Below are 24112 nucleotides of genomic sequence, written 5' to 3'. Positions count from 1 at the left end.
GAGGGCCACTTCACTCGAAGGTTGATATCTGTCCCCAATCTCTACCCCTTCTTTATACTTGTAGCCAGTGGTCCAAGAGTGGCCACTAATTTTGATTTGGGATATTTAACTACTAATTTTTAAAATATTCCTGGGGGTTTCTTTTAAGGTTCACTTAGTTTAGTTCTGCATATACCTCTAACCAATATAAAATGTATAGACCATAGTAAGTCTTTGTATATCCACTATTTATGGAATGTCTTTTTTATAGATGTCACATATAGCTGGACATACAATATTCATGGCTCAGTTGATATTGAAGCAACCAAGAACACACAAACTGAATGCACACAAAGAAAATGAATTTGTTTAATTATCTTTATTACTTTAATCAATCATACAACATTAAGTCAGTGTTTAAAGTGGAGACAGGGGATTAACTATTTCAATTACAAGTGCTTAGTTGTAATCAAGCTGCATTGACAAGTGTGAAAGTTGTAAAAATTGTAAAATGTGCTATACAGGGAATTGGCAAGACAGATTCCAATCTGATATTACTAGTTAAAATCCTTTTTAAATGTCTATAGTGATGTAGGAAATACATACACACCTAATCAAAATCTGAAAATTGAATACAAAACCCCCTTGTTAAAATTGTCAACACTTGAAGATTAAAAAATAGGAGTTTGCAACTTAAGGCTTTTTAAATATTCTAAAGCAAAAAAAAAAAAAAAAAAAAAAGTAATAATTTTATTAATAATTCTTCCCACAAAAGCCAGTCTTTTTTTTTGTTGTTAAAACAGTTAAAATGGATCAAAGTGGACTGGTCATAAAATAGGCAGAGTTGAGACATAGAAAACAAATAAAAAGGAAACACATTGATAATAAACACATTATATAGGTTCATATTATATATTTAAATAAAAACACATGTGCTGTATTATAGAAGTCCAAACTACTCACACTGGTAGACTGGCACTTTCTTTTAAATGAAAACTATAACCCTATCAAGTGCAACAAGTGATTAGAGGGTAAACCTTGTGACTGAGATTAGGCATGGATAGAGAGAAAAAGAAGATTTTTTTTTTTAAAATTGCAACATGTTCAGTTAATTACAAATTCAATTTTGCAAATGTGGCATCTTATGTCCTTTTACACCCCTTCCTCCTCTGAATCCTCCTCGGATGCTTTGGGAAAGAGAAAAATAAAATTAGTGAACGTTCCAGTCTGAGGTGATCTGTGCCATAAATCTTACTGCTAGTTTGTAATGGGGGGGGGGGGGGGAAGAGATATGGGTGAATACACACACCACAAACTCACTTTCAAGATCATCCATATGAGCCTGGAGGGTTCTTGCAAGATTTATAAACTGAAAGGGAAAATAAAATTTATATATGCATATATACTTTTATTTATTTAAGTCCGATAATGTACTGTGTACATTTACTCACTCTGACTCTGTTGCTGGCTTCATTTGCAGCTCCCAGCATATCGGAAAATCGCTGCTCACATAAATGCAGCAACACAACTAGGTACAGCCCAGAGCTGATAAATTCATACTCTGCCTACAGAAAGATTATACAATATTAAGAGGATGGAAACAGACACACAAATATATAAAACAGAACATAAATATATAAGAACACATAAAAACAAAATGTATGCTTACCTGTCAATGTCTTTCTTATCGGGCATGAAGAGTTCACAACGTCATTCCAATTACTAGTGGGATATTCAACTCCTGGCCAGCAGGAGGAGGCAAAGAGAACCACAGCAAAGCTGTTAAGTGTAACTTCCCTTACCTATAATACCCAGTCATTCAGCCAAAGGAAAATGGAAAAAAGAAACACATGGGTGAAAATGTGCCTGTGGTTACTCAAAAAAAGATAAATTATGCTTACCTGATAATTTTATTTCCATCGAGGGGAGGAGAGTCCACAGCTTCATTCATTACTATTGGGAATTAAGAACCTGGCCACCAGGAGGAGGCAAAGACACCCCAGCCAAAGGCTTAAATACCTCCCCACTTCCCTCATCCCCCAGTCATTCTGCCACGTGAACAAGGAACAGTAGGAGAAATATCAGGGTAAAAAAGGTGCCAGAAGATATCTTTAGGGCCGCCCAACGGAGATACGGGCGTGAGCCGTGGACTCTTCCCCTCAATGGAAATGAAATTATCAGGTAAGCATAATTTAGGTTTCCCATCTAAAGGGGAGGAGTTTCCACAGCTTCATTCATTACTATTGGGAACATATACCCAAGCTCTAGAGGACACTGAATGAAACCGGAAGGGTAAAAGGCAGACCCTAATCTGAGGGCACCACAGCCTGCAAAACCTTTCCCCCAAAAACAGCTTCTGCAGAAGAAAAAAACCCATCAAATTTGTAAAACCTTGTAAAAGTGTAAGGAGGACCAGGTAGCCACCTTACGAATTTGCTCCATAGAGGCCTCATTCTTGAAGGCCCAAGACAAAGCCACAACTCTAGTTGAATGAACCGTGATCCTCTGAAGAGGCTTATGTCCCACTGTCTCATAAGCCAAGCGAATTAAGCGCCTCAACCAAAAAGACAGTCGCAGAGGCCCTTTGCGCTTCCCAAAATACACCACAAAGCTGTAGACTGTCTGAAATCCTTTGTAGCCTGAAGGTAGAACTTCAAGGCACGAACCACATCCAGGTTATGAAGTAACCTCTCCTTTGAAGAAGGGTTAGGACACAAAGGAACAACTATTTCCTGACTGATGTTACGGTTAGACACCACCTTGGGGAGAAACCCCAACTCAGTGCGAAGTACAGCCTTATCCGCATGAAACACCAGATAAGGAGGATCACATTGCAAGGCAGCTAGTTCAGATACTCTGCCGATGCAATAGCCAACAGGAAGAGAACCTTCCAGGACAGAATCTTAATGTCAATGGAATGCAGAGGTTTAAAAGGAACCCTCTGCAAAACCTTAAGGACCAAGTTTAAGCTCCAAGGTGGAGCCAACTATCTAAAGATAGGCCTGATTCTAGACAGAGCCTGAACAAAAGATTGAATGTCAGGGAGCTCAGCGAGTCTCCTATGCAACAAAACTGATCATGCCGAAATCTGTCCCTTTAAAAAGGAACTAGCGGCAAGACCTTTCTCCAAACCATCTTGGAGAAAAAACTGAATCCTGGATACCTTCACCTTATGCCAAGGATATCCATGCTTCTCACACCAGGACAAGTAAGTCCTCCACACTATATGGTGGATGCGACGAGTGACTGATACTCTCATTCAGGCAAGGAAGCCAATCACACTTTCTGAAAAGCCTAGGCGTTCAATCTCAATGCAGTCAGCCTCAAAATCTAGATTTCGATGTTGAAAGGGACCCTGTGAAAGCAGATCCCTGCGACAGGGTAACCTCCATGGCAGAGAGAATGACATCCCCACCAGATCCGCAAACCACATCCTCCGCGGCCACAAAGGAGCAATCAGAATGGCCGGGGCCTGTTCCTGTTTGATGCATGCCACTACGCAAGGTAGAAGTGGTAATCCCCAAGGAACCACTAAGGCATCTATCAGCTCAGCCTGGGGATACCTGGACCTCGACCTGTATCGAGGTAGCTTGCAATTGAGTCTGGACGCCATGAGGTCTATTTCCGGTGCTCCCCATCTATGACAAATCTCCACAAACATGGGGTGAAGAGACCATTCCCCCGGATAGAAGGATTGTCTGATGAGAAAGTCTGCTTCCCAGTTGTCCACACCTGGAATGTGAATCGCTGAAAGCGAGCAGTCATGGGATTCCGCCCACTCCAGAATCCAAGACACCTCATGAGGAAGCTCATCGTACCCCCCTGCAATAGATCTGAATGATCGCCGTTCCACTGTCTCAACATGCACAATTTAAGAGGTCTGAGATAGAACCTGGCGAATGGGATGACATTTATGGTTGACACCATGAGACCCATCAGCTCCATACACTGAGCAGACAGGCTTGCGGAGGACTGAAGGGCAAGACAGGACGCAAATTTCCTGTGCCGCTGGTCTGTGAGAAATATCTTCATGGACAATCTATTGTGCCCACAAACTCCAGCCTGTTGCTGGGAACCAGGGAACTCTTTCCTGAGTTGATCTTCCAACTGAGATTGAAGCAGAAGAGCCCTCGAATGATCCTCTGCAAGGCTGAGCGACGGCGCCTGAACTAGGATGTCGTTCAAGTAAGGCGCCACCGCAATGCCCCTGGATCTGGCTACTGCAAGCAGCGCCCCCAGAACCTTTGTGAAGACTCTAGGGGCTGTCGCCAGACCAAAAGGAAGGGCCACAAACTGGAAGTGTTGGTCCAGAAACGCAAATCTTAGCAACTTGAAGTCTAAAGTCGTCATGAACTGTCCCCTCTTGAACTAGGGGCAAAATAGATCTGATCGTTTCCATTTTGAACGATGGAACACTCAGAAACTTGTTCAAACACTTTAGGTCCAGAATCAGGCGGAATGTGCCTTACTTCTTTGGAACGACAAAAAGGTTGGAATAGTACCCAAGACTGTCTGCTAGGGTTACTGGTACGATAACCCAGAGAGAGGCGAGATCTCTCACACTCTAGAAAGGCCTCTCTTCTCTGGTCTTGAAGACCGGTTTGACAGGAGGAATCTGCCCTCGGCAGATGGGATCTGAACCCTATCCTGTAACCCTGAGAGGCCATTTCTAGAAGCCAAGGGTCCTGAACGTCCTGCAATCATGCGTCTGAGAATAGAGATAATCTGCCCCCTATGTGATCTGGAGACCGGTCTGGGGCCGCCCCTTCATCCCGATTTAGTCTCAGCTGGCTTCTTGCTCTACTTGGACTTGTTCGAAGATTGAGCCAGCTTCCAAGATCCCTTGGACTGGTCCGCTTTCGTGGAAGGTTGCTGGCGCTGGGCCTTGTCCGCACGAAAGGGACGAAAACATAATTTATGTAAGAATTTACCTGATAAATTCATTTCTTTCATATTGGCAAGAGTCTATGAGCTAGTGACGTATGGGATATACAATACTACCAGGAGGGGCAAAGTTTCCCAAACCTCAAAATGCCTATAAATACACCCTCACCACACCCACAATTCAGTTTAACGAATAGCCAAGAAGTGGGGTGATAAAGAAAGGAGCAAAAGCATAAACAAAGGAATTGGAATAATTGTGCTTTATACAGAAAAAATCATAACCCCCATAAAAAGGGTGGGCCTCATGGACTCTTGCCAATATGAAAGAAATGAATTCATCAGGTAAGTTCTTAGATAAATTATGTTTTCTTTCATGTAATTGGCAAGAGTCCATGAGCTAGTGATGTATGGGATAGTAATACCCAAGATGTGGAACTCCACAGAAGAGTCACTAGAGAGGGAGGGATAAAAAATAAAGACAGCCAATTCCGCTGAAAAAAATTAATCCACAACCCAAATCATAAGTTTTAATCTTATAATGGAAAAGAAAAAAACTGAAATTATAAGCAGAAGAATCAAACTGAAACAGCTGCCTGAAGAACTTTTCTACCAAAAACTGCTTCTGAAGAAGCAAATACATTTACTAAGTTCAACCATTTTGATGTATGCAAAGAAGACCAAGATGCTGCTTTGCAAATCTGATCAACTGAAGCTTCATTCTTAAAGGCCCAGGAAGTGGAAACTGACCTAGTAGAATGAGCTGTAATCCTCTCAGGCAGGGATTTACCCGACTCAAAATAAGCGTGATGAATCAAAAGCTTTAACCAAGATGCCAAAGAAATGGCAGAAGCCTTCTGACCTTTCCTAGAACCAGAAAAGATAACAAATAGACTAGAAGTCTTCCTGAAATCTTTAGTAGCTTCAACATAATATTTCAAAGCTCTCACCATATCCAAAGAATGTAAAGATCTTTCCAAATAATTCTTAGGATGGGGACACAAAGAAGGGACAACAATTTCCCTACTAATGTTGTTGGAATTCACAACTTTAGGTAAGAATTTAAATGAAGTCCACAAAACTGCCTTATCCTGATGACAAAAAAAAAAAAATCTGAAAAGGAGACTCACAAGAAAGTGCAGATGATTCAGAAACTCTTCTAGCAGAGAGATGGCCAAAAGGAACAACACTTTCCAAGAAAGTAATTTAATGTCCAAAGAATGCATATACTCAAGCGGTGGAGCCTGTAAAGCCTTCAAAACCAAATTAAGACTCCAAGGAGGAGAAATTGATTTAATGACAGGCTTGATACAAACCAAAGCCTGTAAAAAAAAAAAAAAAAAACAATGAATATCAGGGAGTTTAGCAATTTTTCTGTGGAATCAAACAGAAAGAGCAGAGATTTGTCCTTTCAAGGAACTCGCAGACAAACCCTTAACCAAACCATCCTGAAGAAACTGTAAAATTCTAGGAATTCTAAAAGAATGCCAAGAGAATTTATGAGAAGAACACCATGAAATGTAAGTCTTCCAAACTCGATAATTCTTTCTAGAAACAGATTTAGGAGCCTGCAACATAGTATTAATCACTGAGTCAGAGAAACCTCTATGACTAAGCGTTCAACTTCCATACCTTCAAATTTAATGATTTGAGATCCTGATGGAAAAACGGACCTTGAGATAGGTCTGGCCTTAGTGGAAGTGGCCATGGTTGGCAACTGGACATCCGAACAAGATCCGCATACCAAAACCTGTGGGCCCATGCTGGAGCCACCAGCAGTACAAATTGATTGCTCCATGATGATCTTGGAAATCACTCTTGGAAGAAGAACTAGGTAGGTTGATAATTCCAAGGAAGTGTAAATGCATCCACTGCTTCCGCCTGAGGATCCCTGGACAGGTACCTGGGAAGTTTCTTGTTTAGATGAGATGCCATCAGATCTATTTCTGGAAGCCCTCACATCTGAACAATTTGAAAAAAAAAACACATCTGGGTGAAGAGACCAGTCTCCCGGATGTAAAGCTTGAGGACTGAGATAATCCGCTTCCCAATTGTCTATACCTGGGATATGGACCGCAGAAATTAGACAGGAGCTGGATTCTGCCCAAACAAGTATCCGAGATACTTCTTTCATAGCTTGAGGACTGCGAGTCCCACCCTGATTGACATACGCCACAGTTGTGACATTGTCTGTCTGAAAACAAATAAATGGCTCTCTTCAATAGAGGCCAAAACTGAAGAGCTCTGAGAATCGCACAGAGTTCCAAAATATTGATTGGTAATCTCGCCTCTTGAGATTTCCAAACCCCTTGTGCTGTCAGATCCCCAGACAGCTCCCCAACCTGAAAGACTCGCATCTGTTGTGATCACAGTCCAGGTTGGACGAACAAAAGAGGCCCCTCGAACTATACAATGGTGATCTAACCACCAAGTCAGAGATAGTTGAACATTGGGATCTAAGGATATTAATTGTGATAGCCTTGTATAATCCCTGCACCATTGGTTCAGCATACAAAGCTGAAGAGGTCTCATGTGAAAACGAGCAAAGGGGATCGAGTCCGATGCTGCAGTCATGAGACCTAAAACCTCCATGCACATAGCTACTGAAGGGAATGACTGAGACTGAAGGTTCCAACAGGCTGCAACCAATTTCAGACGTCTCTTGTCTGTTAGAAACAAAGTCATGGATACTGAATCTATTTGGAAACCTAAAAAGGTTACCCTTGAGGAATCAAATAACTTTTTGGTAAATTAATCCAACCATGTCTTTGAAGAAACATCACTAGTTGATTCGTGTGAGATTCTGCAGATTGTAAAGACTGAGCAAGTACCAAGATATCGTCCAAATAAGGAAACCCCGCAATACCCCGCTCTCTAATTACAGAGAGTAGGGCACCGAGAACCTTTGAAAAGATCCTTGGAGCCGTCGCTAGGCCAAAAGGAAGAGCAACAAATTGGCAATGCTTGTCTAGAAAAGAGAATCTCCGGAACTGATAGTGATCTGGATGAATCGGAATATGAAGATATATGTCCACAATAGACTTACAGGATGCATAATGCCCTTGCTGAACAAAAGGCAGAATAGTCCTTATAGTCACCATTTTGAATTTTGGTACTATTACATAACGATTTAAGACTTTTAGATCCAGAACTGGTATGACTGAATTTTCTTTCTTTGGGACAATGAACAGATTTGAATAAAACCCCAGACCCTGTTCCTGAAAAGGAACTAGCACGATTACCCCAGCCTGTGCTTTCTCTGGGTTCACTGGAATGCGTGAGAGAAAGAAACTTCTCACAGGCGGTCTTACCCTGAAACTTATTCCGTACCCCTGAGAGACAATGTTCTGAAACCAACGCTTTTGGACTGAATTTATCCAAACATCCTTGAAAAATTTGAATCTGCCCCCTACCAGCTGAGCTGGACTGAGGGCCACACCTTCATGCGGACTTGGGTGCTGTTTAGATCTCTTAAATGGCTTGAATTTATTCCAGATTGGAGGAAGGCTTCCAATTTGAGACAGATTCCTTAGGGGAAGGATTACATTTCTGTTCCTTATATTGTCGAAAGGAACGAAAATCGGTTAAAAGCTTTAAATTTACCCTTAGATTATTTTTTTTTATCCTGAGGCAAAAAAGCTCCCTTCCCCCCCAGTGACGGTTGAAATTATAGCCTTGGAACTAAAGATGACAATGTTGATTTAGAAGTCATATCAGCATTCCAAGATTTAAGCCATAAAGCTCTTCTAGCTAAAATAGCTAAAGACATATCTAACATCAAATCTGATAATATAAAAAAAATGGCATCACAAATGAAATTATTAGCATGTTGAATTCATTTAACAATGCTATACACATTATGATCTGATACTTGTTGCGCTAAAGTTTCCAACCAAAAAGTTGAGGCAGCTGCAACATCAGCCAAAGAAATAGCAGGCCTAAGAAGATGACCTGAACATAAATAAGCTTTCCTTAGATAAGATTCAAGCTTCATATCTAAAGGATCTTTAAAAGAAGTACTATCTTCCGTAGGAATAGTAGTACGTTTAGCAAGAGTAGAGATGGCCCCATCAACTTTGGGGATCTTTTCCCAAAACTCCAATCTATCAGTAGGCAAAGGATACAATTTTTTAAACCTTGGAGTAAAAGTACCCAGTCTATTCCATTCCTTTGAAATCATATCTGAAATAGCATCAGGAACTGGAAAAACCTCTGGAATAACTACGAGGTTTATAAACCTAATTTAAACGTTTACTAGTTTTAGAATCAAGAGGACTAGTCTCCTCCATAGCAAATGCAATCAACACTTCTTTTAATAAAGAACAAATATACTCCATTTTAAATAAGAGGATTTGTCAGTGTCAATATCTGAGGCAGGATCCTCTGAATCCGACAGATCCTCAGAGATAGATAAATCAGTATGTTGTCGGTCATTTGAAAATTCATCAACTCTGAGAAGTTTTAAAAGACCTTTTACGTTTAATAGAAGGCGGAATAGCAGACAAAGCCTTCTGAATGGAATCAGAAATAAATTCTCTTAAATTTACAGGAATATCCTGAGCATTAGATGTTGATGGACCAGCAACATGTAATGAACTACTACTGATGGAAACATTTTCTGCATGTAAAAGTTTATCATGACAACTATTACAAACCACAGCTGGAGGAACAGTTACCACAGGTTTACAACAAATGCACTTAGCTTTGGTAGAACTGATATCAGGCAGCAGGATTCCAGTAGTAGATTCTGAGACAGGATCAGATTGAGACATCTTGCAGTATGTAAAAGAAAAAACATAATTTATGCTTACCTGATAAATTCCTTTCTTCTGTTGTGTGATCAGTCCACGGGTCATCATTACTTCTGGGATATAACTCCTCCCCAACAGGAAATGCAAGAGGATTCACCCAGCAGAGCTGCATATAGCTCCTCCCCTCTACGTCACTCCCAGTCATTCGACCAAGAATCAACGAGAAAGGAGAAACCAAGGGTGAAGTGGTGACTGGAGTATAATTTAAAAGATATTTACCTGCCTTAAAAAAACAGGGCGGGCCGTGGACTGATCACACAACAGAAGAAAGGAATCAGGTAAGCATAAATTATGTTTTCTTCTGTTATGTGTGATCAGTCCACGGGTCATCATTACTTCTGGGATACCAATACCAAAGCAAAAGTACACGGATGACGGGAGGGATAGGCAGGCTCATTATACAGAAGGAACCACTGCCTGAAGAACCTTTCTCCCAAAAATAGTCTCCGAAGAAGCAAAAGTGTCAAATTTGTAAAATTTGGAAAAAGTATGAAGCGAAGACCAAGTTGCAGCCTTGCAAATCTGTTCAACAGAGGCCTCATTATTAAAGGCCCAAGTGGAAGCCACAGCTCTAGTAGAATGGGCTGTAATTCTTTCAGGAGGCTGCTGGCCAGCAGTCTCATAGGCTAAACGAATTATGCTACGAAGCCAGAAGGAGAGAGAGGTAGCCGAAGCCTTATGACCTCTCCTCTGACCAGAGTACACGACAAACAGGGAAGACGTTTGTCGAAAATCCTTAGTTGCCTGCAAGTAGAACTTGAGGGCACGAACTACATCCAGATTGTGTAGAAGACGTTCCTTCTTTGAAGAAGGATTTGGGCATAAAGAAGGAACAACAATCTCTTGATTGATGTTCCTGTTAGTGACTACCTTAGGTAAGAACCCAGGTTTAGTACGCAGAACTACCTTATCTGAATGAAAAATCAAATAAGGAGAATCACAATGTAAAGCTGATAACTCAGAGACTCTCCGAGCCGAAGAAATAGCCATTAAAAATAACACTTTCCAAGATAACAACTTTATATCAATGGAATGAAGGGGTTCAAACGGAACTCCTTGTAGAACGTTAAGAACAAGGTTTAAACTCCATGGCGGAGCAACAGTTTTAAACACAGGCTTGATTCTAGCTAAAGCCTGACAAAAGGCCTGGACGTCTGGATTTTCTGACAGACGCCTGAGCAACAAGATGGACAGAGCTGAGATCTGTCCCTTTAATGAACTAGCCGATAAACCCTTTTCTAAACCTTCTTGTAGAAAGGACAATATCCTAGGAATCCTAACCTTACTCCAGGAGTAACCTTTGGATTCGCACCAGTATAGGTATTTACGCCATATCTTATGGTAAATTCTTCTGGTAACAGGCTTCCTAGCCTGTATCAGGGTATCAATAACCGACTCCGAAAAACCACGTTTTGATAAAATCAAGCGTTCAATTTCCAAGCAGTCAGCTTCAGAGAAGTTAGATTTTGATGTTTGAATGGACCCTGTATCAGAAGGTCCTGTCTTAGAGGTAGAGACCAAGGCGGACAGGATGACATGTCCACTAGATCTGCATACCAAGTCCTGCGTGGCCATGCAGGCGCTATTAGAATCACTGATGCTCTCTCCTGTTTGATTTTGGCAATCAATCGAGGAAGCAGTGGGAAGGGTGGAAACACATAAGCCATCCCGAAGTTCCAAGGTGCTGTCAAAGCATCTATCAGAACCGCTCCCGGATCCCTGGATCTGGACCCGTAGCGAGGAAGTTTGGCGTTCTGGCGAGACGCCATGAGATCTATCTCTGGTTTGCCCCAACGTCGAAGTATTTGGGCAAAGACCTCCGGATGAAGTTCCCACTCCCCCGGATGAAAAGTCTGGCGACTCAAGAAATCCGCCTCCCAGTTCTCCACTCCCGGGATGTGGATTGCTGACAGGTGGCAAGAGTGAGACTCTGCCCAGCGAATTATCTTTGATACTTCCATCATTGCTAGGGAGCTTCTTGTCCCTCCTTGATGGTTGATGTAAGCTACAGTCGTGATGTTGTCCGACTGAAACCTGATGAACCCCCGAGTTTTTAACTGGGGCCAAGCCAGAAGGGCATTGAGAACTGCTCTCAATTCCAGAATGTTTATTGGCAGGAGACTTTCCTCCTGATTCCATTGTCCCTGAGCCTTCAGAGAATTCCAGACAGCGCCCCAGCCTAGTAGGCTGGCGTCTGTTGTTACAATTGTCCAGTCCGGCCTGCTGAATGGCATCCCCCTGGACAGATGTGGCTGAGAAAGCCACCATAGAAGAGAGTTTCTGGTCTCTTGATCCAGATTCAGAGTAGGGGACAAGTCTGAGTAATCCCCATTCCACTGACTCAGCATGCACAATTGCAGCGGTCTGAGATGTAGACGTGCAAAGGGTACTATGTCCATTGCTGCTACCATTAAGCCGATCACCTCCATGCATTGAGCTACTGACGGGAGTTGAATGGAATGAAGGACACGGCATGCATTTAGAAGCTTTGTTAATCTGTCTTCTGTCAGATAAATCTTCATTTCTACAGAATCTATAAGAGTCCCCAAGAATGGAACTCTTGTGAGAGGAAAGAGAGAACTCTTCTTTTCGTTCACTTTCCATCCATGCGACCTTAGAAATGCCAGAACTAACTCTGTATGAGACTTGGCAGTTTGAAAGCTTGAAGCTTGTATCAGAATGTCGTCTAGGTACGGAGCTACCGAAATTCCTTGCGGTCTTAGTACCGCCAGAAGGGCACCCAGAACTTTTGTGAAGATTCTTGGAGCCGTAGCCAATCCGAATGGAAGAGCTACAAACTGGTAATGCCTGTCTAAGAAGGCAAACCTTAGATACCGGTAATGATCTTTGTGAATCGGTATGTGAAGGTAAGCATCCTTTAAATCCACTGTGGTCATGTACTGACCCTTTTGGATCATGGGTAAGATTGTCCGAATAGTTTCCATTTTGAACGATGGAACTCTTAGGAATTTGTTTAGGATCTTTAAATCCAAGATTGGCCTGAAAGTTCCCTCTTTTTTGGGAACCACAAACAGGTTTGAGTAAAACCCTTGTCCTTGTTCCGACCGCGGAACCGGATGGATCACTCCCATTAATAACAGATCTTGTACACAGCGTAGAAACGCTTCTTTCTTTATTTGGTTTGTTGACAACCTTGACAGATGAAATCTCCCTCTTGGGGGAGAGAATTTGAAGTCTAAAAGGTATCCCTGAGATATGATCTCTAACGCCCAGGGATCCTGAACATCTCTTGCCCAAGCCTGGGCGAAGAGAGAGAGTCTGCCCCCCACTAGATCCGGTCCTGGATCGGGGGCCCTCGATTCATGCTGTCTTAGGGCAGCAGCAGGTTTCCTGGCCTGCTTGCCCTTGTTCCAGGACTGGTTAGGTTTCCAGCCTTGTCTGTAACGAGCAACAGATCCTTCCTGTTTTGGTGCAGTGGAAGTTGGTGCTGCTCCTGCTTTGAAATTCCGAAAGGGACGAAAATTAGACTGTCTAGCCTTAGCTTTGGCTTTGTCTTGAGGCAGGGCGTGGCCCTTACCTCCTGTAATGTCAGCGATAATTTCTTTCAAACCGGGCCCAAATAAAGTTTGCCCCTTGAAAGGTATATTAAGTAATTTGGACTTAGAAGTTACATCAGCTGACCAGGATTTTAGCCACAGCGCCCTACGTGCCTGAATGGCGAATCCTGAGTTCTTAGCCGTAAGTTTGGTTAAATGTACTACGGCCTCCGAAATGAATGAATTAGCTAGTTTAAGGACTCTAAGCCTGTCCGTAATGTCGTCCAGCGTAGCTGAACTAAGGTTCTCTTCCAGAGACTCAATCCAAAATGCTGCCGCAGCCGTAATCGGCGCGATGCATGCAAGGGGTTGCAATATAAAACCTTGTTGAACAAACATTTTCTTAAGGTAACCCTCTAATTTTTTATCCATCGGATCTGAAAAAGCACAGCTATCCTCCACCGGGATAGTGGTACGCTTAGCTAAAGTAGAAACTGCTCCCTCCACCTTAGGGACCGTTTGCCATAAGTCCCGTGTGGTGGCGTCTATTGGAAACATCTTTCTAAATATTGGAGGGGGTGAGAACGGCACACCGGGTCTATCCCACTCCTTAGTAACAATTTCAGTTAGTCTCTTAGGTATAGGAAAAACGTCAGTACTCGCCGGTACCGCAAAGTATTTATCCAACCTACACAATTTCTCTGGTATTGCAACAGTGTTACAATCATTAAGAGCCGCTAAAACCTCTCCTAGTAATACACGGAGGTTCTCCAATTTAAATTTAAAATTTGAAATATCTGAATCCAATCTGTTTGGATCAGAACCGTCACCCACAGAATGAAGCTCTCCGTCCTCATGCTCTGCAAGCTGTGACGCAGTATCAGACATGGCTCTAGTATTATCAGCGCACTCTGTTCTCACCCCAGAGTGATCACGCTTGCCTCTTAGTTCTGGTAATTTAGCCAAAACTTCAGTCATAACAGTAGCCATATCTTGTAATGTTATCTGTAATGGCCGCCCAGATGTACTAGGCGCCACAATATCACGCACCTCCCGGGCGGGAGATGCAGGTACTGACACGTGAGGCGAGTTAGTCGGCATAACTCTCCCCTCGCTGTTTGGTGAAATTTGTTCAATTTGTACAGATTGGCTTTTATTTAAAGTAGCATCAATACAGTTAGTACATAAATTTCTATTGGGCTCCACCTTGGCATTGGAACAAATGACACAGGTATCTTCCTCTGAATCAGACATGTTTAACACACTAGCAAATAAACTTGCAACTTGGTTACAATCTTATTTAACAAAAACGTACTGTGCCTCAAAGAAGCACTAAACGATTAAATGACAGTTGAAATAATGAACTGAAAAACAGTTATAGCATCAATCCTTGAAAACAACACAACTTTTAGCAAAGGTTTGTTCCCATTAGTAAAGTAACAATTAAATTTGAAACGTAAAAATTACAGAGCAACGTTTTTAATCACAGTCAATATATAAGTCTCACAGCTCTGCTGAGAGAATCTACCTCCCTCCAAAGAAGTTTGAAGACCCCTGAGTTCTGTTAGAGATGAACCGGATCATGCAGGAAATACAAGAGTAACTGACTGGAAATTTTTGATGCGTAGCAAAGAGCGCCAAAAACGGCCCCTCCCCCTCACACACAGCAGTGAGAGAGAAACGAAACTGTCACAATTAAAACAAGCAACTGCCAAGTGGAAAAATAATGCCCAAACATTTATTCACTCAGTACCTCAGAAAATGCAAACGATTCTACATTCCAGCAAAAACGTTTAACATAATAAATACCTATTAAAAGGTTAATGTACTTTTTACAGAGTAATTCCAGTGAAGTACCATCCCCAGAATACTGAAGTGTAGAGTATACATACATGTCATTATAACGGTATGGCAGGATTTTCTCATCAATTCCATTCAGAAAATAAAAACTGCTACATACCTCAATGCAGATTCATCTGCCCGCTGTCCCCTGATCTGAAGCTTTTACCTCCCTCAGATGGCCGAGAAACAGCAATATGATCTTAACTACTCCGGTTAAAATCATTGTAAAAACTCTGGTAGATTCTTCTTCAAACTCTGCCAGAGAGGCAATAACACGCTCCGGTGCTATTGTAAAATAACAAACTTTTGATTGAAGTTATAAAAACTAAGTATAATCACCATAGTCCTCTCACACATCCTATCTAGTCGTTGGGTGCAAGAGAATGACTGGGAGTGACGTAGAGGGGAGGAGCTATATGCAGCTCTGCTGGGTGAATCCTCTTGCATTTCCTGTTGGGGAGGAGTTATATCCCAGAAGTAATGATGACCCGTGGACTGATCACACATAACAGAAGAAAACAACATATAAAGCAAAATAATCAATTTCCTTATATGACAGTTTCAGGAATGGGAAAAAATGCAAACAGAATAGGCCACTGACATAGATAAAAGAGACCACAGGCAAAAGGAATGAGGTCTTAAATAATGAAAAAAAAAGGTTGGCATTTTTTGGTGCCAAAAACGTCCGGAACGTAACTCAAGCGTCATAGATGACGCAACCTCGAGAAAAGACTCGGCGCCAACTAAGACGCTGGAAATGACGAATTTGCAAACAAACGTAATTTTTACGCCAAAAAAGTCTTGCGCCAAAAATGACGCAATAAATTATAGCATTTTGCGCTCTCGCGAGCCTAATACAGCCCACATTTTAGAAAACCTCAGATAAGATTTTTTTTTTTTATGCATTTCCCAGATATGAAACTGACATTCTGCAAAAAGGAAATATACTGATAAACCCGAATCATGGCAAATATAAGTACAAACATATATTTAAAACTTTATATATAAAGTGCCAAACCATAGCTGAGAGCGTCTTAAGTAAAAGAAACATACCTACCAAAAAGACACCCATCCACATATAGCAGATAGCCAAACCAGTACTGAAGCGAAAATAAGTAGAGGTAATGGTATATAAGAGTATATAGTCGATCTGAAAAGGGAAGTAGGAGATGAATCTCTACGACCGATAACAGAGAACCTATGAAATGGATCCCAGTTAGGAAGACCATTGCATTCAATAGGTGATACTCCCTTCACATACCTCTGACATTCACTGTACTCAGAGGAATCAGGCTTCAAAATGCTGAAAAGCGCATTTGAACGTAGAAATCTTAGCACAAACTTGCTTCACCACCTCCATAGGAGGCAAAGTTTGTAAAACTGAATTGTGGGTGTGGTGAGGGGTGTATTTATAGGCATTTTGAGGTTTGGGAAACTTTGCCCCTCCTGGTAGGATTGTATATCCCATACGTCACTAGCTCATGGATGGACTCTTGCAAATTACATGAAAGAAATATCATGTATAACCCCCCCCTGTTCAATAATCCCCCTTCCAGGAATATTAACCCTTGATTCTGTAAAGATAAAAGGCGCCACACTGTGACCCTGTCTTCTATGCTATTAATAAAAAATTAAATGATCTTACCAGAATCTATGCCGTGGAACAGGAACACAGCCCTTTAAGTGTGACAGGTCAGTAGCCTCGCTCCTGATATGGACTTGACGAGTTTTGCTGCCTGCTTTCTTCACTCAACGCTGATTGCTTATGGAGCCGTTGAGTCGGGATGGTTTTGCAGAAAGACTCTCCCTTTCGCTCCAGGCTCTCATTGAGAGGCTGACAGGACTACTTAAAACTCCAGTCCCACTGCGAAGAGTACTACCCTCCATAAGAGACTACTCTGAAACTCCGGCACTCCTCTGCCATCCTCCTGTGACCAAAGGCAAAGAATGACTGGGATATGAGGGAAGTGGAGGAGGTATTTAAGCCTTTGGCTGGGGTGTCTCTGCCTCCTCCTGGTGGCCATGTTCTTAATTCCCAATAGTAATGAATAAAGCCATGGACTCTCCTCCCCTTTAGATGGAAAACCGCCGAATTATAATTAAAGAGGGCGGGGTCGTGTACCCTCCATACCTGGAAAGAAATTTATCAGGTAAGCATAAATTTTGTTTTCTTTCATGTGGCATGGAGAGTCCACAACGTTATTCTAATTACTAGTGGGAACCAATACCCAAGAAAGAGGGCACTGAATAAACAGGGAGGGAGAACAAGGCAGGAGGACCTAAACAGAAGGTACCACCGCTTGAAGAACCTTTTCTCCCAAAAGAGGCCTCAAATTTGTAGAATTTGGGAAAAGTAGGCAAGGAGGACCATGTTGCTGCCTTCAAATCTGTTCAACAGAAGCTTCATTTTTGAAAGCCCAAGAAGTAGATAGCCCTAGTGGAATTAGCCATAATTCTCTTAGGAGGCTGCTGTCCAGCAGTCTCAAAAACAAAACAAATCATACTTTTAAAGGGAAAGAGTAGTGGAAGTGGCCTTGGACCCTTACGCTTTCCAGAGAAAACAACAAACAGGGCAGAAGATTGCTGAAAATCTTTAGTAGCTTGTAAGTGAAACTTTAGAGCACGCACATCCAAGTTATGCAAAAGAGGTTCCTTAGGAAAAGAATTAGTACAAAAAAGGAGGAACAATTATTTCCCAGATTAATGTTTTGATCCACCACCACCATAGGGAGAAACTATTTTAGTACAAAGTACCGCCTTATCTGCATGAAAAATAAGGTACGGGGAAATCACACTGCTGAAAGCTCAGAAACTCTGCGAGCAGAAGAAAAAGCAAGGAGAAACAAAACCTTCCAAGATAACTTTATATCAACCACATGCATTGGCTCGAAAGGAGCCGGCTGTAAAACATTAAGAACTAGGTTAAGGCTCCAAGGAGGACCAACAGGTTTAAACACAGTCCCGATTCCGACCAGAGCCTGAACAAAAGCTTGAACATCTGGTAAATCTGCCAGAAGTTTGTGCAAAAGAATAGACAGTGCAGAAATCTGACCCTTCAGAGTACTGACTGACAAACTTTTCTCCAGGGGGAACCTTCACCCGACTCAAGGAGAAACCCTTAGCTTCGCACAGAAAAAACATAATTTATGTAAGAACTTACCTGATAAATTCATTTCTTTCATATTAGCAAGAGTCCATGAGCTAGTGACGTATGGGATATACATTCCTACCAGGAGGGGCAAAGTTTCCCAAACCTCAAAATGCCTACAAATACACCCCTAACGACACCCACAATTCAGTTTAACGAATAGCCAAGAAGTGGGGTGATAAAAAAGTGCGAAAGCATATAAAATAAGGAATTGGAATAATTGTGCTTTATACAAAATCAAAACCACCACAAAAAAAGGGCGGGCCTCATGGACTCTTGCTAATATGAAAGAAATGAATTTATCAGGTAAGTTCTTACATAAATTATGTTTTCTTTCATGTAATTAGCAAGAGTCCATGAGCTAGTGACGTATGGGATAATGATTACCCAAGATGTGGATCTTTCCACACAAGAGTCACTAGAGAGGGAGGGATAAAATAAAGACAGCCAATTCCTGCTGAAAATAATCCACACCCAAAATAAAGTTTAATGAAAAACATAAGCAGAAGATTCAAACTGAAACCGCTGCCTGAAGTACTTTTCTACCAAAAACTGCTTCAGAAGAAGAAAATACATCAAAATGGTAGAATTTAGTAAAAGTATGCAAAAAGGACCAAGTTGCTGCTTTGCAAATCTGATCAACCGAAGCTTCATTCCTAAACGCCCAGGAAGTAGAAACTGACCTAGTAGAATGAGCTGTAATCCTCTGAGGCGGAGTTTTACCCGACTCAACATAGGCAAGATGAATTAAAGATTTCAACCAAGATGCCAAAGAAATGGCAGAAGCTTTCTGGCCTTTTCTAGAACCGGAAAAAATAACAAATAGACTAGAAGTCTTTCGGAAAGATTTAGTAGCTTCAACATAATATTTCAAAGCTCTAACAACATCCAAAGAATGCAACAATTTCTCCTTAGAATTCTTAGGATTAGGACATAATGAAGGAACCACAATTACTCTACTAATGTTGTTGGAATTCACAACTTTAGGTAAAAATTCAAAAGAAGTTCGCAACACCGCCTTATCCTGATGAAAAATCAGAAAAAGAGACTCACAAGAAAGAGCAGATAATTCAGAAACTCTTCTGGCAGAAGAGATGGCCAAAAGGAACAAAACTTTCCAAGAAAGTAATTTAATGTCCAATGAATGCATAGGTTCAAATGGAGGAGCTTGAAGAGCCCCCAGAACCAAATTCAAACTCCAAGGAGGAGAAATTGACTTAATGACAGGCTTTATACGAACCAAAGCTTGTACAAAACAATGAATATCAGGAAGAATAGCAATCTTTCTGTGAAAAAGAACAGAAAGAGCAGAGATTTGTCCTTTCAAGGAACTTGCGGACAAACCCTTATCTAAACCATCCTGAAGAAACTGTAATATTCTCGGTATTCTAAAAGAATGCCAAGAAAAATGATGAGAAAGACACCAAGAAATATAAGTCTTCCAGACTCTATAATATATCTCTCTAGATACAGATTTACGAGCCTGTAACATAGTATTAATCACAGAGTCAGAGAAACCTCTTTGACCAAGAATCAAGCGTTCAATCTCCATACCTTTAAATTTAAGGATTTCAGATCCTGATGGAAAAAAGGACCTTGAGACAGAAGGTCTGGTCTTAACGGAAGAGTCCACGGTTGGCAAGAGGCCATCCGGACAAGATCCGCATACCAAAACCTGTGAGGCCATGCCGGAGCTACCAGCAGAACAAACGAGCATTCCTTCAGAATCTTGGAGATTACTCTTGGAAGAAGAACTAGAGGCGGAAAGATATAGGCAGGATGATACTTCCAAGGAAGTGATAATGCATCCACTGCCTCCGCCTGAGGATCCCGGGATCTGGACAGATACCTGGGAAGTTTCTTGTTTAGATGAGACGCCATCAGATCTATTTCTGGAAGTTCCCACATTTGAACAATCTGAAGAAATACCTCTGGGTGAAGAGACCATTCGCCCGGATGCAACGTTTGGCGACTGAGATAATCCGCTTCCCAATTGTCTATACCTGGGATATGAACCGCAGAGATTAGACAGGAGCTGGATTCTGCCCAAACCAGAATTCGAGATACTTCTTTCATAGCCAGAGGACTGTGAGTTCCTCCTTGATGATTGATGTATGCCACAGTTGTGACATTGTCTGTCTGAAAACAAATGAACGATTCTCTCTTCAGAAGAGGCCAAAACTGAAGAGCTCTGAAAATTGCACGGAGTTCCAAAATATTGATCGGTAATCTCACCTCCTGAGATTCCCAAACTCCTTGTGCCGTCAGAGACCCCCACACAGCTCCCCAACCTGTGAGACTTGCATCTGTTGAAATTACAGTCCAGGTCGGAAGCACAAAAGAAGCCCCCTGAATTAAACGATGGTGATCTGTCCACCACGTTAGAGAGTGTCGAACAATCGGTTTTAAAGATATTAATTGAGATATCTTTGTGTAATCCTTGCACCATTGATTCAGCATACAGAGCTGAAGAGGTCGCATGTGAAAACGAGCAAAGGGGATCGCGTCCGATGCAGCAGTCATAAGACCTAGAATTTCCATGCATAAGGCTACCGAAGGGAATAATTGTGACTGAAGGTTTCGACAAGCTGCAATCAATTTTAGACGTCTCTTGTCTGTTAAAGACAGAGTCATGGACACTGAATCTATCTGGAAACCCAGAAAGGTTACCCTTGTCTGAGGAATCAAAGAACTTTTTGGTAAATTGATCCTCCAACCATGATCTTGAAGAAACAACACAAGTCGATTCGTATGAGATTCTGCTAAATGTAAAGACTGAGCAAGTACCAAGATATCGTCCAAATAAGGAAATACCACAATACCCTGTTCTCTGATTACAGACAGAAGGGCACCGAGAACCTTTGAAAAAATTCTTGGAGCTGTAGCTAGGCCAAACGGTAGAGCCACAAACTGGTAATGCTTGTCCAGAAAAGAGAATCTCAGGAACTGATAATGATCTGGATGAATCGGAATATGCAGATATGCATCCTGTAAATCTATTGTGGACATATAATTCCCTTGCTGAACAAAAGGCAAGATAGTCCTTACAGTTACCATCTTGAACGTTGGTATCCTTACATAACGATTCAATATTTTTAGATCCAGAACTGGTCTGAAGGAATTCTCCTTCTTTGGTACAATGAAGAGATTTGAATAAAACCCCATCCCCTGTTCCGGAACTGGAACTGGCATAATTACTCCAGCCAACTCTAGATCTGAAACACAATTCAGAAATGCTTGAGCTTTCACTGGATTTACTGGGACACGGGAAAGAAAAAATCTCTTTGCAGGAGGTCTCATCTTGAAACCAATTCTGTACCCTTCTGAAACAATGTTCTGAATCCAAAGATTGTGAACAGAATTGATCCAAATTTCTTTGAAAAAACATAACCTGCCCCCTACCAGCTGAGCTGGAATGAGGGCCGCACCTTCATGTGGACTTAGAAGCAGGCTTTGCCTTTCTAGCAGGCTTGGATTTATTCCAGACTGGAGATGGTTTCCAAACTGAAACTGCTCCTGAGGATGAAGGATCAGGCTTTTGTTCTTTGTTGAAACGAAAGGAACGAAAACGATTATTAGCCCTGTTTTTACCTTTAGATTTTTTATCCTGTGGTAAAAAAGTTCCTTTCCCACCAGTAACAGTTGAAATAATAGAATCCAACTGAGAACCAAATAATTTGTTACCCTGGAAAGAAATAGAAAGTAGAGTTGATTTAGAAGCCATATCAGCATTCCAAGTCTTAAGCCATAAAGCTCTTCTAGCTAAGATAGCTAGAGACATAAACCTGACATCAACTCTGATAATATCAAAAATGGCATCACAGATAAAATTATTAGCATGCTGAAGAAGAATAATAATATCATGAGAATCATGATTTGTTACTTGTTGCGCTAAAGTTTCCAACCAAAAAGTTGAAGCTGCAGCAACATCAGCCAATGATATAGCAGGTCTATAAGAAGATTACCTGAACACAGATAAGCTTTTCTTAGAAAGGATTCAAATTCCTATCTAAAGGATCTTTAAACGAAGTACCATCTGACGTAGGAATGGTAGTACGTTTAGCAAGGGTAGAAATAGCCCCATCAACTTTAGGGATTTTGTCCCAAAATTCTAACCTGTCAGACGGTACAGGATATAATTGCTTAAAACGTTTAGAAGGAGTAAATTAATTACCCAATTTATCCCATTCTTTGGAAATTACTGCAGAAATAGCATTAGGAACAGGAAAAACTTCTGGAATAACCACAGGAGATTTAAATACCTTATCTAAACGTTTAGAATTAGTATCAAGAGGACCAGAATCCTCTATTTCTAAAGCAATTAATACTTCTTTAAGTAAAGAACGAATAAATTCCATTTTAAATAAATATGAAGATTTATCAGCATCAATCTCTGAAACAGAATCCTCTGAACCAGAAGAGTCATCAGAATCAGAATGATGATGTTCATTTAAAAATTCATCTGTAGGGAGAGAAGTTTTAAAAGATTTTTTACGTTTACTAGAAGGAGAAATAACAGACATAGCCTTCTTGATGGATTCAGAAACAAAATCTCTTATGTTATCAGGAACATTCTGCACCTTAGATGTTGAAGGAACTGCAACAGACAATGGTACTTTACTAAAGGAAATATTATCTGCATTAACAAGTTTGTCATGACAATTAATACAAACAGCCGGAGGAATAGCTACCAAAAGTTTACAGCAGATACACTTAGCTTTGGTAGATCCAGCACTAGACAGCGATTTTCCTGTAGTATCTTCTGACTCAGATGCAACGTGAGACATCTTGCAATATGTAAGAGAAAAAAACAACATATAAAGCAAAATTGATCAAATTCCTTAAATGACAGTTTCAGGAATGGGAAAAAATGCCAAAGAACAAGCTTCTAGCAACCAGAAGCAATGAAAAATGAGACTTAAATAATGTGGAGACAAAAGCGACGCCCATATTTTTTTTTTTTAGCGCCAAAAATGACGCCACATCCGGAACGCCGACATTTTTGGCGCAAAATAACGTCAAAAAATGACGCAACTTCCGGCGACACGTATGACGCCGGAAACGGAAAAGAATTTTTGCTCCAAAAAAGTTCGCGCCAAGAATGACGCAATAAAATGAAGCATTTTCAGCCCCCGCGAGCCTAACAGCCCACAGGGAAAAAGAGTCAAATTTTTGAAGGTAAGAAAAAATGAATAATTCAAATGCATAATCCCAAATATGAAACTGACTGTCTGAAAAATAAGGAAAGTTGAACATTCTGAGTCAAGGCAAATAAATGTTTGAATACATATATTTAGAACTTTATAAACAAAGTGCCCAACCATAGCTTAGAGTGTCACAAAAAATAAGATTTACTTACCCCAGGACACTCATCTACATGTATGTAGAAAGCCAAACCAGTACTGAAACGAGAATCAGCAGAGGTAATGGTATATATAAGAGTATATCGTCGATCTGAAAAGGGAGGTAAGAGATGAATCTCTACGACCGATAACAGAGAACCTATGACATAGACCCCGTAGAAGGAGATCACTGCATTCAAATAGGCAATACTCTCCTCACATCCCTCTGACATTCACTGCACGCTGAGAGGAAAACCGGGCTCCAACTTGCTGCGGAGCGCATATCAACGTAGAATCTAGCACAAACTTACTTCACCACCTCCATCGGAGGCAAAGTTTGTAAAACTGAATTGTGGGTGTGGTGAGGGGTGTATTTGTAGGCATTTTGAGGTTTGGGAAACTTTGCCCCTCCTGGTAGGAATGTATATCCCATACGTCACTAGCTCATGGACTCTTGCTAATTACATGAAAGAAAAGGTATTGGCGCCATACCTTAAGGTAAATCCTGCAAGTAACAGATTTACGAGCCTGAAGCATAGTATCAATGACCGCTTCCGAAAAACCACATCTAGACAGAACTAGGAGTTCAATCTCAAAGCAGTCCGCTTCAGA

The 24112-nt window shown here is 41.3% G+C and overlaps 1 protein-coding gene across 2 annotated transcripts in view; it reads right to left on the bottom strand.

Moving 5' to 3' along the window:
- Positions 1–339: 339 nt before the first annotated feature.
- Positions 340–24112, bottom strand: part of MARCHF7 (membrane associated ring-CH-type finger 7) — a 178157-nt gene continuing 154384 nt past the window's right edge. For both annotated transcript variants that reach the window (XM_053698346.1, XM_053698345.1), the window contains 3 exons: positions 1431–1544; positions 1300–1348; positions 340–1166 (listed from right to left, as the gene is read on the bottom strand). In XM_053698346.1, the coding sequence (XP_053554321.1) occupies positions 1132–1166; positions 1300–1348; positions 1431–1544 (198 nt within the window). In that variant the 3' untranslated portion in view covers positions 340–1131. The remainder of the gene's footprint in view (positions 1167–1299; positions 1349–1430; positions 1545–24112) is intronic.

Source organism: Bombina bombina, chromosome 1, assembly GCF_027579735.1.
Source record: "Bombina bombina isolate aBomBom1 chromosome 1, aBomBom1.pri, whole genome shotgun sequence".
NCBI lineage: Eukaryota > Metazoa > Chordata > Amphibia > Anura > Bombinatoridae > Bombina > Bombina bombina.
The sequence above is the reverse complement of the archived record's forward strand: the minus strand, read 5'-3'. Positions and strand labels throughout refer to the sequence as shown.